General features: G+C 36.9%; 1 protein-coding gene across 3 annotated transcripts in view; it reads right to left on the reverse strand.

Annotated features, from left to right (window-relative positions):
- Nucleotides 1-3,888: 3,888 nt before the first annotated feature.
- The window catches only part of LOC107667364 (tubulin monoglycylase TTLL3-like), a 33,036-nt gene continuing 21,389 nt past the window's right edge, over nt 3,889-15,535 (reverse strand). For all 3 annotated transcript variants that reach the window (XM_016459001.1, XM_016458999.1, XM_016459002.1), the window contains 13 exons: nt 14,801-14,895; nt 14,312-14,385; nt 12,444-12,547; nt 12,142-12,307; nt 10,802-10,857; nt 10,562-10,690; nt 10,343-10,457; nt 9,188-9,298; nt 8,922-9,114; nt 8,168-8,316; nt 7,845-8,088; nt 6,733-7,168; nt 3,889-4,821 (listed from right to left, as the gene is read on the reverse strand). In XM_016459001.1, the coding sequence (XP_016314487.1) occupies nt 4,216-4,821; nt 6,733-7,168; nt 7,845-8,088; nt 8,168-8,316; nt 8,922-9,114; nt 9,188-9,298; nt 10,343-10,457; nt 10,562-10,690; nt 10,802-10,857; nt 12,142-12,307; nt 12,444-12,547; nt 14,312-14,330 (2,328 nt within the window). In that variant the 5' untranslated portion in view covers nt 14,331-14,385; nt 14,801-14,895 and the 3' untranslated portion in view covers nt 3,889-4,215. The remainder of the gene's footprint in view (nt 4,822-6,732; nt 7,169-7,844; nt 8,089-8,167; nt 8,317-8,921; nt 9,115-9,187; nt 9,299-10,342; nt 10,458-10,561; nt 10,691-10,801; nt 10,858-12,141; nt 12,308-12,443; nt 12,548-14,311; nt 14,386-14,800; nt 14,896-15,535) is intronic.

Consider the following 15,535-nt stretch of genomic DNA (forward strand, 5'->3'; position numbering starts at 1 on the left):
ATTGTTGTTGTTGTTATTGTTAAAAGGAAAATATTCAATTATTATTATATAGCAATATTTGAAAGCATATAAGAGTTGAATGTATTCTCATTTTAAAAAACAGTCATGTGCAGCAATGAATATTCTGCCAAGTCATACGTGGACTGTTTAGCTGAAATTAAAAGAGGATGCAGGATGCCGCTCTATGTTAGTGTGTGTGAGAAAATAGGGTGGGGCATTGACATTCACACAAGCACACACACACACACACACACACACACATACACGCACACACACATTCCTTCAGGACGGGAATGGGGAACAGGCTCATTCAGTGTCAGCTGAGATGCTGAAAGATGAGAAAGTGAGTCAGTTTAACAAATATGGTCTGTCTGCAGCATCCCTCTGTAAAGCAGTTTAGCAGGTGAAGGTGATCGTATGAGTGCAATATGTCTTCAGCATGTTTTACCTGCTTAAACAGCACACTAACAGGTACATATGAGCCTCCATACACCTGGTAGTGCATTAAGGTCAATGCTTTCTCATGGCATGCTTTTTCATTTCCCTAGGGGCTGAGAATTTGAGATTTATTGTAATTTAAAATATTGAGAAGTGTCAGATTCTGAGTAGAGATACTGTACATATACAGTTTATCCACAGCATTGTAATGAGATGGCAGGAGAGCAGGACTGCACATGTTCACCAGGTTTAACATGAGTTTTTGAGATTGCACAGTTTTGAATACTCCTGCTCAGTTGTCCACGCAAATCCAAGGAAGCTTGGGGTGTTTTTCTTGTCATCTGTTCATCATATGTACAGACAGACTATATTTATGCCTCTGATGTAATGCAAAACTCCTTTCTCCTCATGGGACCTCTATAATCACAACAAAGATCCTCATGGACATTTTGTCTGCTGTACATTAATATTCTAATTCAATTTAGGATTGAGTGTAATTTACAGTATTTTCCTTATTAGTTGAATTATACCTCTAAATAACTGACTGACCAGAGGTTATTCTAATAGAGAAGTGGAAGAAATACAGTGATGACGACTACCAATCACACACACACAGCATTCAGGTACACACACAACTCACACACGCCGCACATATTGCACATACACACACGTGTGTTCATATTTTGAGATGTGGTTACAGGGCAGATGCTAATATGTCAGAGAGCTGATAAATCACTGAGCGTTCCTATGTCACTCAGAAGACATGATGCCCCAGAACTGCTGACTTTATTTTACACTTACAAGGTTAATTGTTTTTATCTTTTATTGGCTTGCAATCAAAGAATCAGCCTTTTTTCATGCTAATAAAAAAGAAAAAGGAAAATAATAAATATAAAAATAATAATAAAATAAAAATAATAAAATATAATAAAAATTGTCATGCCACTGAATAATCAGTAATGTTAAAAATAATCAGATGACATTACTGATTAAACATGATAAGCAAGCATGTTAACCACTAAACTGAACAATTCGGTCCTGCTAATATCCTGCTCATTTATACTGTCAAGTTGTCATTTTCCTCCTGGGCATGTGGAATGCAAAGTGTGTAAGAGGCTTAAGATGTTATTTTAGAGTTTTGTGCTTCTTTCTTTTACACTTAGCCCATTGCTCCCTATCTGTCTCTCTCTCACGGTGCAATCATCCTATTTAGTTAACAGCTCAATGGGTCACCGATGTGGCATTCCAGCCTTTTTATACTTCTCATGCAGTACTTCCAAAGAACTTCTGTCAAATCATCATGGAAGACAGTCAAGAATCTCTGAGGAAAAGCCAAAGCAGAGAGATGACATTTGCTGATTACATGGATTATCAATCAATCATCCCAGCGCTGATGGTCAAGCTCTACTTAGAAAAGCGAGACAACCTCATAGGAGTGTTAAAAAATGTGCACATACATGCCTACTTTTTTTTGGCTCTGTAATTACTTGTCAAGATTTGCTTGTATGAGATACTTAAATGTAAGTACTAGGCTTACTGAAACATGAATACTTCAATATTTCTCTTCTCTCTAAATATATAGGCCTATACATAATTAAAATTATTTTTTTAACAACATAATTGAAATAATTCATGGAAATAAAAGATTTAGAAAGTGTTTGACTTATTGAAATGTATGGGTCTGAATGTGGAAAATATATCTGACGTAAGTATCACTAGGTGTTTTTATGGCTGTGGTTGGTTGTGCTGCATATTAGTTGTGCCTCTGTAGGTTACACAGTTCACAGATGCCCAACATGTGTGACAGAGAAAGTGGTGTGTCTGAGAGAGGGGGTGAGAGATGTGTTTGGTTGATTTGCTAACACATTCTGTCATTTTTTTTTTTTGAGGTTTAAGTCTCCTACTTAGACATCTGACATCTATATGTAATTAAGCAAAATGCCATGCTTATTACAGTATGTATTGTTTATTGCCATATGGATAATAAACCATGACTGTGGTATATTACAGTACAGACATAATAAAGTGATCAAAGGAAAACAAGTATTTTGCCATGCAAAAGCTTGGTGGACAGTGGGAACTTCAGATTTACTACAAGATAATTCCCTCATAAAGTACTTTTAGATTTTAACTACATCCTATTCAGACAAACATCCTTTGAAGATCTTGAGATCTGCTGAAAAGTAAACGGGACCCTGGACCACAAAACCAGTCATAAGGGTCAATTTCTCGAAATTGAAGTTTATACATCATCTGAAAGCTGAATAAATAAGCTTTCCATTGATGTATGGTTTGTCAGGATAGGACAATCTGAGGGTGCAAAAAATCAAAATATTGAGAAAATCGCCTTTAAAGTTGTCCAAATGAAGTTCTTAGCAATGCATATTACTAATCAAAAATGAAGTTTCGATATATTTATGGTAGGAAATTTACAAAATATCTTCATGGAACATGATCTTTACTTAATATCCTGATTTTTGGTATAAAAGAAAAATCGATAATTTGACCCATACAATGTTTTTTTGGCTATTGCTAAAAATATACCCAAGTGACTTAAGACTGGTTTTGTGGTCCAGGGTCACAAATGTGAGTAATATTTTTTTTACAGTGTCTGCTAATGGGTGTGTGTATAAAATTAGTGTTTGTTGATATGAAAGTTTTCAGCATGTCTCGATTTGCTTGTATTGGATATGTGACTGAGTGCAGTGTCTCTAAATTACAGTCAAATGCAAACATTCTGAAAATATCTTGATATCAATGCATGTTAATGGGCAAAATAAATAAATAAATGCAATTTCTCTGAATTAAAGTCAAATGCAAACATTCTGAAAATATCTTGATATAAATGTACGCTAATAGATACAAAATTATAAATTATAATAAATAAAAATTATATAACTCATATGTACCTGTAGAGTAAAAAAAAACAAACAAACAACAGAGACATAACTGTAAGAGACATAAGTTGAGTGTAAGCCACACAATTTTTCAGTGATTTCAAGTGCTCCCTTTTATTGTAGATGATCAGGATGATCAAGTTTATACAAAAATGTCCCTAAAACCCTGTCATTTTGACATTATGACGTACCAAACTGTATTAACACATATTATAAAAAGCTATCATGGTGGATTTAGCATACATTATTTATACCCACATGATGAGCACTGACAAAAAATTTGGAAGATTAAAAAGATGAATGCTACCTCCATCTAATGGTGTTTGGTTAAAGGTTTTACCATCATAATAGTGCAAATGAGTTTTATACAAATCTTATTTTCACTTGGCTTCATTCAAATTGCATAATTTTTTTTTTTTTTTTTTTTTTTGAGAATGTCACTAGTGTTTCTGACAAGTAGCATTGTCAAAGAACAGCTTAAAATTAAGCATCCTGATTGTTTCTGGATAATACAAAATTCAGCACCATTAAGCTTAATATTACAGTATATTTATGGTGCTTTTTGGTCTTTTTAGTAGCTTAACAGGCTCTGGCCAAGATATGATTCCATTATATGGAAGGGAACAGTCAATATTCTGCATAAGATTAACTTTTGAAGAAAATTCAGGTTTTAAAAAGTAAACGATGACAGATTTAAAAAATATATAAATAACTGTGCTCAGGAAAAATGTGCTGGAATTCTCTTCCTCAACTAAATATGCTGTTCTCTTTCTTATTTCTGATAGTAGATTGATAAGGTATATGGGTTTGAAAACTCCTTTTAGGTCATATTAACTCACAATAATCTGTTTGAATGAAATCGCTTTCTCCAAAAGATTCCTCAGGATGACTTTGGCCCTTCTCTCTCTGTGAAAGTGTCCATGGCCCGTCTACGGTTTAGTGACAGGTATTTCTGCACGCGTAAGACTGGATAAGATATATTGACTGTGTGCATTTCATGTTTGTAGCGACCAGAGGCGAGCGTTTGTCTGGGACGTAGATTTATTACGTCCAGTGATGGGGTTGGATGGTAAAGCGATGGAAGGTTGCTGTGTGTCCTGTGTGTGGGGGGGTGATCGGGCTGGGTGTGAGTGAGTGAGAGTTTTTGCGGATGAAGTTCTGCTAGGTTGGGAAGGACACAACAGGTTGAGGGTAAGACGAGTCTGTGGGGACGTTTTCTCAGTTTAGGTGGAAAGATCAAAGATTTCTCTAACGTGACTTTACGGGAGGAGAGGGTAGGCCAGGCCTTCTTTGCCTCCTCTGATTGATTCTCCTTACCAGAAATGCAATGGCTGCTTATGAGTGAAGACCTGTGACTGCTGGATTTTGATAGCGTATCAGGGTGAGACTGAATGAGAGGCTTGTAAACAGGGGCTCGAGGACGCCTGATTGAAGTCCCCTCTACAAGAAGATTCACTCCCACATACTGAGGAACTTCTACTGCTGCCTGAAGACAGAAGAAAAAAGCAAAAGAAAAAAAAGACAATATATTTTGCATATAGAAAATAAAGTTAGTCATTAGGACACTATTAGGACCCAGAAGGCTATTAGATTTTCTGTGACATTTTTAAGACAATTACATTTTACCCACATTGTTTCAAATCTATACATTTTTAATTGTTTAAAAGCAGTTATTTAATTATCAAATGCCACCTGTCTCGATATAACCGTTTGAACTTTGTTCTCTGCTTGCACTATTTCCCTGCCTGTTTGTCATCATAGTTACTGATTTGATTTCTTTATTACGTTCAGCTGTGTTGTCATTATCACCTTGTTTGTCTGTCTATTTAAGTCCTTTGTTTTCCAGTTCACCTTTAGCCCGATTCAAATGGTAATTGTTTCTCATGGGGACCTAAGCGATTTTCAACATTTACAGGGGTTAGTCTGTGAATTTATTGCTGTCTGAATCCAGAATGTCTGTGTTTTTCTCCCACCACCTGCGTAAAAATCCCTGGCCGAATTACCCACTGTTTTTTGACAAACATCAAGATTGGGTGGTAATTTAATTGCTGTCTGATTCCACATCTCTGAGTTTACAAGAAGAAATTGATTCAAAATTCACTGTTTAAATCCTTTTTGACCACTGCCAAACACCGTATGGTAACTGTTGCACTTTGCTGTAATTTGCATGTATATTTACTACTGAAATGCTGGAAAGTATACAAGAACAATATTTCATAACTGCTCCACCACAGCGATAGCGAGCTGTTAGGAAGATAGAGAAGAAAAATACATAAACATTTGAAATGGTTCATTATTATGGCAGCAACAGGTATGCAATTCATAAGAATAATAGTAGTCCAAGGCACTCGAATCTTATTAAAAAAAAAATATAAAAAGCCTTTATTTCATCATGGCTATAAGTTTTAAGAACAGGTAACAAGTGCACACCTACGCGTTGTGGCTATTTTGCCTTTGTCAGGGTGTTTGCCGCGTTACGCAACGCATAGGTGTGCACTTGTTACCTGTTCTTAAAACTTATAGCCATGATGAAATAAAGGCTTTTTATATTTTTTTTTTAATAAGATTCGAGTGCCTTGGACTACTATTATTCTTACGAGTTGAATCATCCCTTGCACCCAAAGAGCACCGAGACTAGAAACCCAATACCCCGTGTAGCACTTCTTTTGCATTTTTTATTTTGAGGTATGCAGTACAATTTGAAAATATGTATTATATACATTTATACACAAGAATATATAAACCAAGCAGCTTAATGTTTACCTTGCGTAAATAAGAGGTTGCATTAAGTTATTTCTGCAAATCTCCAAATTTTTTTAATGACATCCATTATCGTCAGTGTATGGTTGTGCTTCTTTGTTTGCTAGTGTGTGGATTTACTTATGGATTTATTAAAGACTGTTTGAAGCATCATCTTCCTCGTCGTGCGTGTGGTTTACAACCAGTTGTGACACCACCAAAAGTTTGGAGTCAGAAGTAAAGTGTTCAGAAAGGACACTTTAAATTGATAAAGTGACAGTAAATATATTGTTACAAAAATATATATATTTCAAATAAACACTGTTCTTTTACATTTTTTATTTCTCAAAGAATCCTGATTCTTGGTTTCAGGAAAATATCATGGTTTCCACAAAAATATTAACCAGCACAACTATTTTCAAATGTTAATAAGAAATCATAAAATAATATTAGAAAGATTTCTCATATTAGAATGGTTGCTGAAAATTCAGCTTTATCATCAGAGGAATAAATTACATTTTGATCAAATAAACGCAACCTTGGTGAACATAAGAACCATAAAAAAAATCTTACTGACCCCAAACTTTTGATGAGTGGTATACAGTATATGTTTGTTTTTTTCATTTGGTTTGGCGATCTTGACATTCTGCACGTGTACCTGTTTGTATATTAGTTGGAAGCCGCCAGTGTGAGTGTTGCGGTCACATCGTCGATCCAGCACCACCCGCAAAGTGTCTTCCTGTACAGCGGGGCAGAGTCGAGCTGTGACTCCTGTGGAGGGTGCCATGGTGGGGCTGGCATTGATCTCCAAAAGCCAAGGTCGTAAATCCCGTCCCAGCATAAAGTCAGCTCCGTAAAGCTCAAAACTGGCTTTGCGAGGTTCCACACTGTCCTGCGCAGTCAAGAGAGTTTGGATAACAGCCTTCTGCATACCTGGAACCACCACCCCTTTCCACAGGTCACCTTGGCCTGAAGCAGCCAACCAGGAGCGGAACTGTGAACATGACCACATGCACTCAGCGGGTAGAGAAGGATTGCGATCTGGGCTTGGTTCAAAATGCTTCTGGATGGAGTTGTTGCAAAGATGTACAGAACTGAGGGTGGAAAGTAGGGAAAAATTAAAAAATAATAATAAAAAAAAGATTAATTGAAGCCTAATAAATAATCTCTCTTAAAGGAATAGTTCAACCCGAAAATGGAAATTCTTTCCTCATTTACTCACCCTCATGTTGTTCCAAATCTACATGACTTTGTTTCTTCTGTAGAACACAAAAGTAGATATTTTCAAGAATTTCATCAGTTTTTGGCCTTACACCGTTTCTACACCACACCGTGCCACAATAGCTAAATGCTGTCTACACTGGACACGACAAAGCGACCATTGCAAATCATTTGAACTTTGTGTCAGTACGTCATAAATAGAACGAGGCATCAGTTTACTGTCGGGGATTTGTTGTGTCGCGTTGTGCCGTGCCACGCCGCATCCAGTGTAGACAGCATCACTGATTATAATGGGTTCTATTGTATTTTGTTGCATCGCGTCCGGTGTAGACACTGTGCTCCGGTGTGCTGTGCTCCGCTCGCGTCCGGTGTAGACACTGTGTTACAATGAAAGTCAGTGGGGTCCAAACAAAATGGACAAAAAAATGTTTTTCAAAATATCTTTTGTTGTGCTTTACAGAAAAAAGTCAGAGAAGTTTTTAATGACTATGTAAATGTTTTCATTTTTGGGTGAACTATCCCTGTAATGCTTGGCATTTGTTTTCTTACCTGTCCAATGTATGAGTGGAGTAAGGCTGGGTAGAAAAGCGAAGGTAGCACTCACGGTAGAACCACACAGTAAGTGGGTTCCAGTCTGTAACCAGGAACCACTGTCTTACATCAAACTTAGTGTCATGCACGAGGAGAGGTCGCTCCAAGTACTTCTGCACCACCCACTTACTGTCCTTCATGATGCCATGGTCTGCATCTACTAAACTCATTATCTCATCCAGCTTGTTCATGCACATTATACCTACAACAGTAAAGTCAATAGTAAATTAAATAGTTTTGCTTTATTTTTACACCACTTTCTTCAGTCTTCACAAACTCACCTCTGCCTCGTGACTTGGCCCCAGGTTTAATGATCCAGATGTTGCAGAGTCCATCAGTCTCCATCTGGGGGCAAAAGCAACGCATCTGCTCCAACATGCATTTACAACGCTCCGCATAATCTTCACAGCCCTCTATCGTCAGTCCTTCACTGCAAAGGAAAAGAGCAAGAAAGCTTTATAACTACTCTACAGAGCCCCTAAATGGACATGGTGATTAGAAAAAAAATAGATGTGAGGAAATATTACATTTCAATGCTTTCGCGTTCTTTCATAAAACTTTTGCACTCCCTCAAGAAACTTTACATTCACTCACAAAACATCTGTGTTCCCCGAGAATCTTAGCGTTTGCTTGCAAAACTTTTGTGACGGACATAATATAAGGTGAAAGGAAATATATACTGCATATATTAATACTTTTGTGAGTGAATCCAAAGTTTCTCAGGGGAACACAATACTTCTGTGAACACAAAAGCAATGAAATATAATAATTATTTATCCTACTTAATCTTTATTACTTTATTGTGACTGGACAGTCCAAGTTTCTGAACACCAGAAATTCTGTAGTTTGTCTAATGTTAGAAAGTTGCATACATTTGGAATGAGACAGTTTTGCAGCTTAGTTTTATTACATGATTTTCATTATAGAAGTTCAGCCCTGAAACTTTTAAAGAAACTTTGAAGATAAAAAAAATATTTTTTTTCAATATATATTAAGTACACTATAAATAATAATAATAAAAACAATCATACTCACTGAATAACTAAATAATAATTCTGAAGAAACACCTTCCACTGTTGCTCTGAGAGGGTAGGGGTTGTTTCCAAAGTCATGTCTATGTCACAGTGTTCTAAACTGTTCAGATACTCCTGACATACATGCAATGCATTGTCAATTATCGAGCTTCCAACCCTCTGATTGGCATGCTGTTTACGAGTCTTGCTCAGACCTACAAAGGAGGGAAGATATGTGAATATGTTTGAGTTCTAATGTGGGTTTGTGTGTGTTAGTGTGTGTCATACCATGAGATTTAGCATCATGCATCTCTCTGGTTCTCTCCCATTCTGAATCCCCTGCATACTTCTCCAAAACATACATCAGTAGACTTGTGCATGCAGTCCGTCTAAAGTCCTCTGTAAAGAAACAGAACAAAATCAATTTCCTTAGGAGGAGCTGGTCTGGTAACAGAAATATTGCAGGTTTAATGCATGGATAGGGCAACTCATGAACAGTTACAGAGAACATATATCACAATTGTGCCTGTGCGCAACACATTTAACCCCAGATTACCCCAGGGATAATAACAGTTCACATGGTGTCTTTGGGGGAAAATAATCACCTGTTAAATTAAAAGAAACCAAGCAGCCAATAGGGGACATAAAAGCAAGGACACAGTATTTTCCAGATTAAAGGGGTGGTTCACTGGCTTTTTTCTAGGCTTGATTGTGTTTATGGGGTGCAGTCTAACATGTGTTAATGCGGCCTATGTTTTTTGTTTGTTGTTGCCTCATACTTTTAGATATGCTGTTATTTGTAAATTCTACTGCTTATGTTAGCTGTTAATATACGGTTTTGTCCTGATTAAAGCTTTAATACAGTATGGCAACTGCATGCGTGTCCATGTATAACGCTTCTCATAGCTATGTGAAAATAAATGTATAAATGGAACAGAACTGAGCTGAAGATCTGAATGAGAGAGAGAGAGGCCGAGCAGGCGACACGAGGAACAGTATTAAGAACCGCTGCTTTAGAACATTGATTTTGAAACTTGTGAATCCATTAGAATCGTTAGAAAACAGAATCGCGATTCATATATGAATAGATTTTTACGTGCACCTCTAGTTTTCTCTTCCTCTTCTCTAAAGCAGTGCAGCATGGCCTCTCCCCCTTTGCTGAGCAGCGCAACATGGTCTCGCCTCCTTTGTTGCATGTTCCCGGGGGTGGGGTTCATCTGGGTTTGTGATGTCACAAACCTGGGAAGTAACTCGTTGTAGTCCCTACTAGCCGTTTTTGTAGGCATTAAACTGCCAGAATTTTAAAAGACGACATCTCCGTTTGCATTGAACTTTCAGCTTCGTAACTTTGCAGATATTGTTTATTCTCAAACAGCAACACTACACATTAACTAACGTTAAAAAAGTGAAATCGCAATCAACCACCCCTTTAAGAGTACTGACCAATAAAAGCATGTTTATCATCCTCCGCCCCCAGTCTGTAGCAGCGTGGGAAGAATGTATCGGGATCTGCTGCATCAAACCACTGCAGATTTCTCAAACTCATACACAAACCAACCTGAAAAAGACATAGTTACGAAATGAAAGGTAATGAGTACGTTTTAATATACTGTAGAAGAATTTTAGCTTCAATGGCTTTGTTTGTCGAAATTTGTGATGAACCTTGGTGGTGAAAGATCCCGCCTTTGCGTAATGATTGGTCATCTGGTCTTTACGTAAAGACCGACAGTCGACTGAATCCCTCCTTGTTGTCCAGTAGAAATATGCCGTCTCATTGCGAACCAACCGTGACTAGGGATTTAAAATAAGAATCAGAGACTGTCCACTGTTGACAAATCGCATTAAAAAACCCAGCTGCTATGGCAACTATCTGAAATGGAATTCCACAGTTTCTAAACGTACCATTAGGTCATACAGATCATCTGCCTCATCGTCCCTCTCTCCCTCCTCTCCTAAGTCTGCATAAAGAAACAGAGAAGGTGGTGAGACAGTAGTCAAGGGACAGAAAGCGTGATCTATGTCGCTGGCATCTGTTTGTTGGAATGAGTGGTGTCAGGTTAGCTACTCAAACTATCATAGTGAGCTTTAGATTACAGTGGGTCATTAACTAAACAGTTACACAGGATGCTGTGAAGCATAGCATTTACAGTATACTTCACACACACACACACACGTTTACACTATTGTTTAAAAATGTGGGGTTGGTAAGAATTTTTTAATGGTTTGGAAAGAAGTCTCTTGCTCATCAAGGCTGCATTTATTTTATTAAAAATACAGTAAAAACTGCAATATTTTGAAATATTATTTAAATTAACTGTTTTCTATTTTAATATATTTTAAGTTGTAATTTATTCCTGTGATGATAAGGCTTAATTTTCAGCAGCCATTACTACTACTCTTCAGTGTCTCATGCTCCTTCAAAAATCATTCTAATATGCTAATTTGGTGCTTAAGAAACCTTTTGTCTTATTATTGCCAGTTAAAAACAGTTGTGCTGCTTAAAATGTTTGTCAAAACCTTCATTTTTTTCAGGATTCTTTGATGAATAGAAAGTTCAAACAAACACATTTATTTGAAATAGATATATTTTGTAACATTTTAAATGTCTGTCAATTGTGATCAATTTAATGTGTCCTTGATAAATAAAAGTAGTAACTTTTTTAAATCTAATTGCAGAGATCTAACCTAAATGTCTAAATGTCTTGGGGAAGTCGTGGCCTAATGGTTAGAGAGTCGAACTTGTAACCCAAAGGTTGCGGGTTCGAGTCTCGTACCGGCAGGGATTGTAGGTGGGGGGAGTGAATGTACTCTCACCTTCAATACTACGACTGAGGTGCCCTTGAGCGAGGCACCGAACCCCCAACTGCTCCCTCCCACAGCAAAAAATGGCTGCCGACTGCTCTGGGTGTGTGTTCACGGTGTGTGTGCACTTTGGATGGGATAAATGCAGAGCACTAATTCCGAGTATGGGTCACCATACTTGGCCACATGTCGCTTCACTTGCTGGTTGGCAAAAGGGTGCTAGACAAGGTTGAATATAGCTATAGCTATTTTTATTTTTTTTACATTTTAAAACATCCCCTGACATGCCCAACAGAATGTTGTGTCAGTAACTAACTTCTGGGTACAATTTTGTCCCCTGTGTATAGCTAACCTGCACACACAGAAACCGACCAGCCTTATCAAGTGTCTATGCAGAGTGATGGAACGGGTCTAATCTTAGTTCTGTCAGATACTCTCACCATCATCATCACTGCTGTCACCCTCATCTGTGGCTTCTGTTTCAAGATCATGTCGACGAGGCCGTGGGACAGAGAGCCGTGGTAGCCGCCGCTCCACCCATCCTCTTGCACGTAGGCCTGCACGGATTACAGGATATGGACCTTGCACAGAGAACACTTTCTTCTCCTACATCAGAAGCAACAAAATAGACAGTGCATGTTCATTGAGATCTCAATGTCATCATTGTTTAAAATTCAAGATCATTTGGCGTTCTTCCATGCACTACTTCTACTATGATTCCTTAGGATTTTAGAAGCCTAACCTTTATTGCCTTGTCCACTAGAGTCTTAGCTGTCTTCAGTCTGTCCCCATTAATCAGAGGCAGATTTACATAATTACAGCGAGCTCTTCCTTCCAAGGGTGGCACTGTGACATACAGCACATAGAAATGCTTTACAAAAAATAAATAAATAAATAGCAGGGTTTATCTTGTGTGTGTACATTTGACAATAGCTGAGTGGGCCAGAGTTTTCAAAATGCCTTCACAAATATCATGAAAATAAACTTATAAAAACATTATCTGAAAGACTCAACTGGCCAAATCACGTTTTAAATTCAATCTAATAATGTCAACAGGTTTTTTTTTATTTTAGTATAAAAAAAAAGTATATATCTTTCAAAAGTTTTTTACTGTCTTTGAAAGACATCTCTTATGCTTACCAAGGCAACATTTATTTGATCAAAAATACAGTAAAAACTGTAATATTGTGAAATAGTATCAGAATTTAAAATACGTTTTTTTTTATCTTAATATATTTAAAAGTTTCATTTATTCATGTGATAGTAAAGCTTCAAAAATCATTATAATATGCTGATTTGGTGCTCAAGAGACATTTCTTATTATTATCAATGTTGAAACAGTTGTGCTGCTTAATCATTTTGTGAAAATCGTTATGCATTAAGGATTCTTAGATAAATCGCAAATTTAAAAGAACAGCATTTATTTAAAATACTAATATTTTGTAACATTATAAATGTATTTACTGTCACTTGCTAAAAAAAGTATTAATTTCTTTCAAAAAAAAAAAAATCTTGATGACACCAAACTTATGAATGGTACTGTAGCTTCTAAGGTTTTGTCTGTGTCTATATTACAGGGTTTCTGCAGACTTGAACAAGTTAAATGTAAGACTTTTTAAGACCTTTTTAATACCACCTTATATGAAATTTAAGACCTAAACCTGTAATGGAAATACACATTTTATTACATACATATATGTAATATTTAATGTGTATAAATTAAAAATAAAACAAAACGTCAATGCTGTAATAAATGGTATTTATTACTATGATATACAGTGAACTTTTCATGTCAGCAGACCATATTCCATACAAAATATCCCTGCAAAATAACTGCATCACTGAGGTTTTTGGTGGAGTAAATAATTTATTCTGATGCAATATTTTCATCAGTGTTCTATCAGCTTTTACATACTTAAATCTGCATATTTACCTTTACAAAGGCCTATTTTTAACCTTTTTAGATGTATGCATCATCTTACATGTCAAATTATTACAATTTATCAATAAATTCAATATACACTATAAGGCTGCTACCAGTCAGATTAAATAATTTACACTGCAAATAACAATAATTACAACTGCAATAAATAATGTTATGAGATTAATGTTTTAAATGCATGCACTAGACTTCACGTAATGCGTGCACTCTAGGTGTTTTGAACGTTTCGGTTTTTTTGCGTCGTGAGAATATTGAGCAAAATAGCTCACGTGTCATTGTGTTGTTTAACTATATCATGTTATGAATAAACGAAACATTTTGAATTTTTACCTCAGTGTGTTTCTTCTGAGTTTATGTGTGCGGTCATGCTCATTTGTTCTGAAGTCTCGAGACAAACAGAGTGAGCCTCAGCGCAAGCCTGTATTCTGTATTCTGCTAATTTACTGCAATTCTCTCTGATGACGCAGTAACTTACCGCGGGAAGAAAACATCTTCGGTCTGTCCAATGATTGTAAACAGTCATTAGGTCCGTCAGACATTTTAAGACTTTTTAAGGACCCGCGGACACCCTGATATTAGGTAACATCATGGGGACATCAAGGAAAATATAGGGACATAAAAAATGACTGGTGAAAAAGTGGTAAAAGGGTGTATACTGTATACTGTACCTTGCATATGTTGGTGCATGTTTGATTTAACTCTGGCATCACTCACAAAATGGATCAATCTTTCCCTTTTTAACCTAAATGTAAAAGTAAAATTAACTTAATGCTCATTGTTCACGCTTTAACTCTCTCTCTCTCACAAATACATATTAAAGGCGGTCTCGGTCTCAATGATAACCAAGATGAGTGTAAGCCGCACGTACAATGCATCAATAGTTGAACACTGTAATTTATGACTGCCTGGAAACGGCTTTACACAGAAGCTCATGCTCAGATTCAACACAAAACAATTCTATGCACATCCCTCCCTAACTAAGTACAACGGTACTGAGTAACGTTGAATAAAGAATCACAATAGTTAATTTAACACTTATTTCACTTGTTTATAGATCCACTTGACATTATAAAACTTAAAAAAATAACAAAAACACATGGAGTTCCAAGGGCCCGTTCACGACCATATTGATTTTGAGATTCGCTGAGCAAACTCACTTGGATTGCGACGTTCACCTCTGGATTTGACACCCGCCAGAAGCCGTCTGGTGAAATCGATAAGGTCACCGGTGCGCCCGGCCAGCCCGGTAGAGCTGCGGAGAAACGCTCGTTCAGCACATGCGCACTGCACACATTCCAGCACCAGCGTGCTGTTTTCATCACCCTTAACAACTGTTTCCTGGAAACGGATGGATGACGCCGTGCGGCAACCCAGGCGGAACGCGCAACGCAACAGTTGTACTCTGAGGAATTCAATATCCAATATTCAGATAATAAATATTGGATACTGAATATTCATTATCTTTTTATGAAATGTTCTATTAGCACCACTTTATTATACTCTTTTGGCTCCATTACATTAAAGACATACAGGCTTTTGAATTATTACGCACATTAGCGCTAAATATCGACTGTTTCAGAAATGTCAGGAGGGTTGAGTATAACAGCTCATTCATTAAATAGCGATCTCCCCAGGCGGCACAATAATAACAATTAGCTAATATGAATGGGTGAATATTTTAAAGTGTCATAATCAATCGCTTTGAAAGGCATTTTAATTATTTAATGTTCCATAACAGATTGATTGTTAAAGCGTCATATCAGTTGTCATGTCTACGTACCTTTAGCTTGGCCAAACAGAAGACAATAACATGTGCATCACTATTTAGGCTATCAAATGCATGATTACTGTAAGACTAAACTGCTCCATAGACATTGCGTGGACTGCCTCTA

This window comes from Sinocyclocheilus anshuiensis, unplaced genomic scaffold, assembly GCF_001515605.1.
Source record: "Sinocyclocheilus anshuiensis isolate Anshui unplaced genomic scaffold, SAMN03320099.WGS_v1.1 scaffold964, whole genome shotgun sequence".
In the NCBI taxonomy this organism is placed as follows: Eukaryota; Metazoa; Chordata; class Actinopteri; order Cypriniformes; family Cyprinidae; genus Sinocyclocheilus; species Sinocyclocheilus anshuiensis.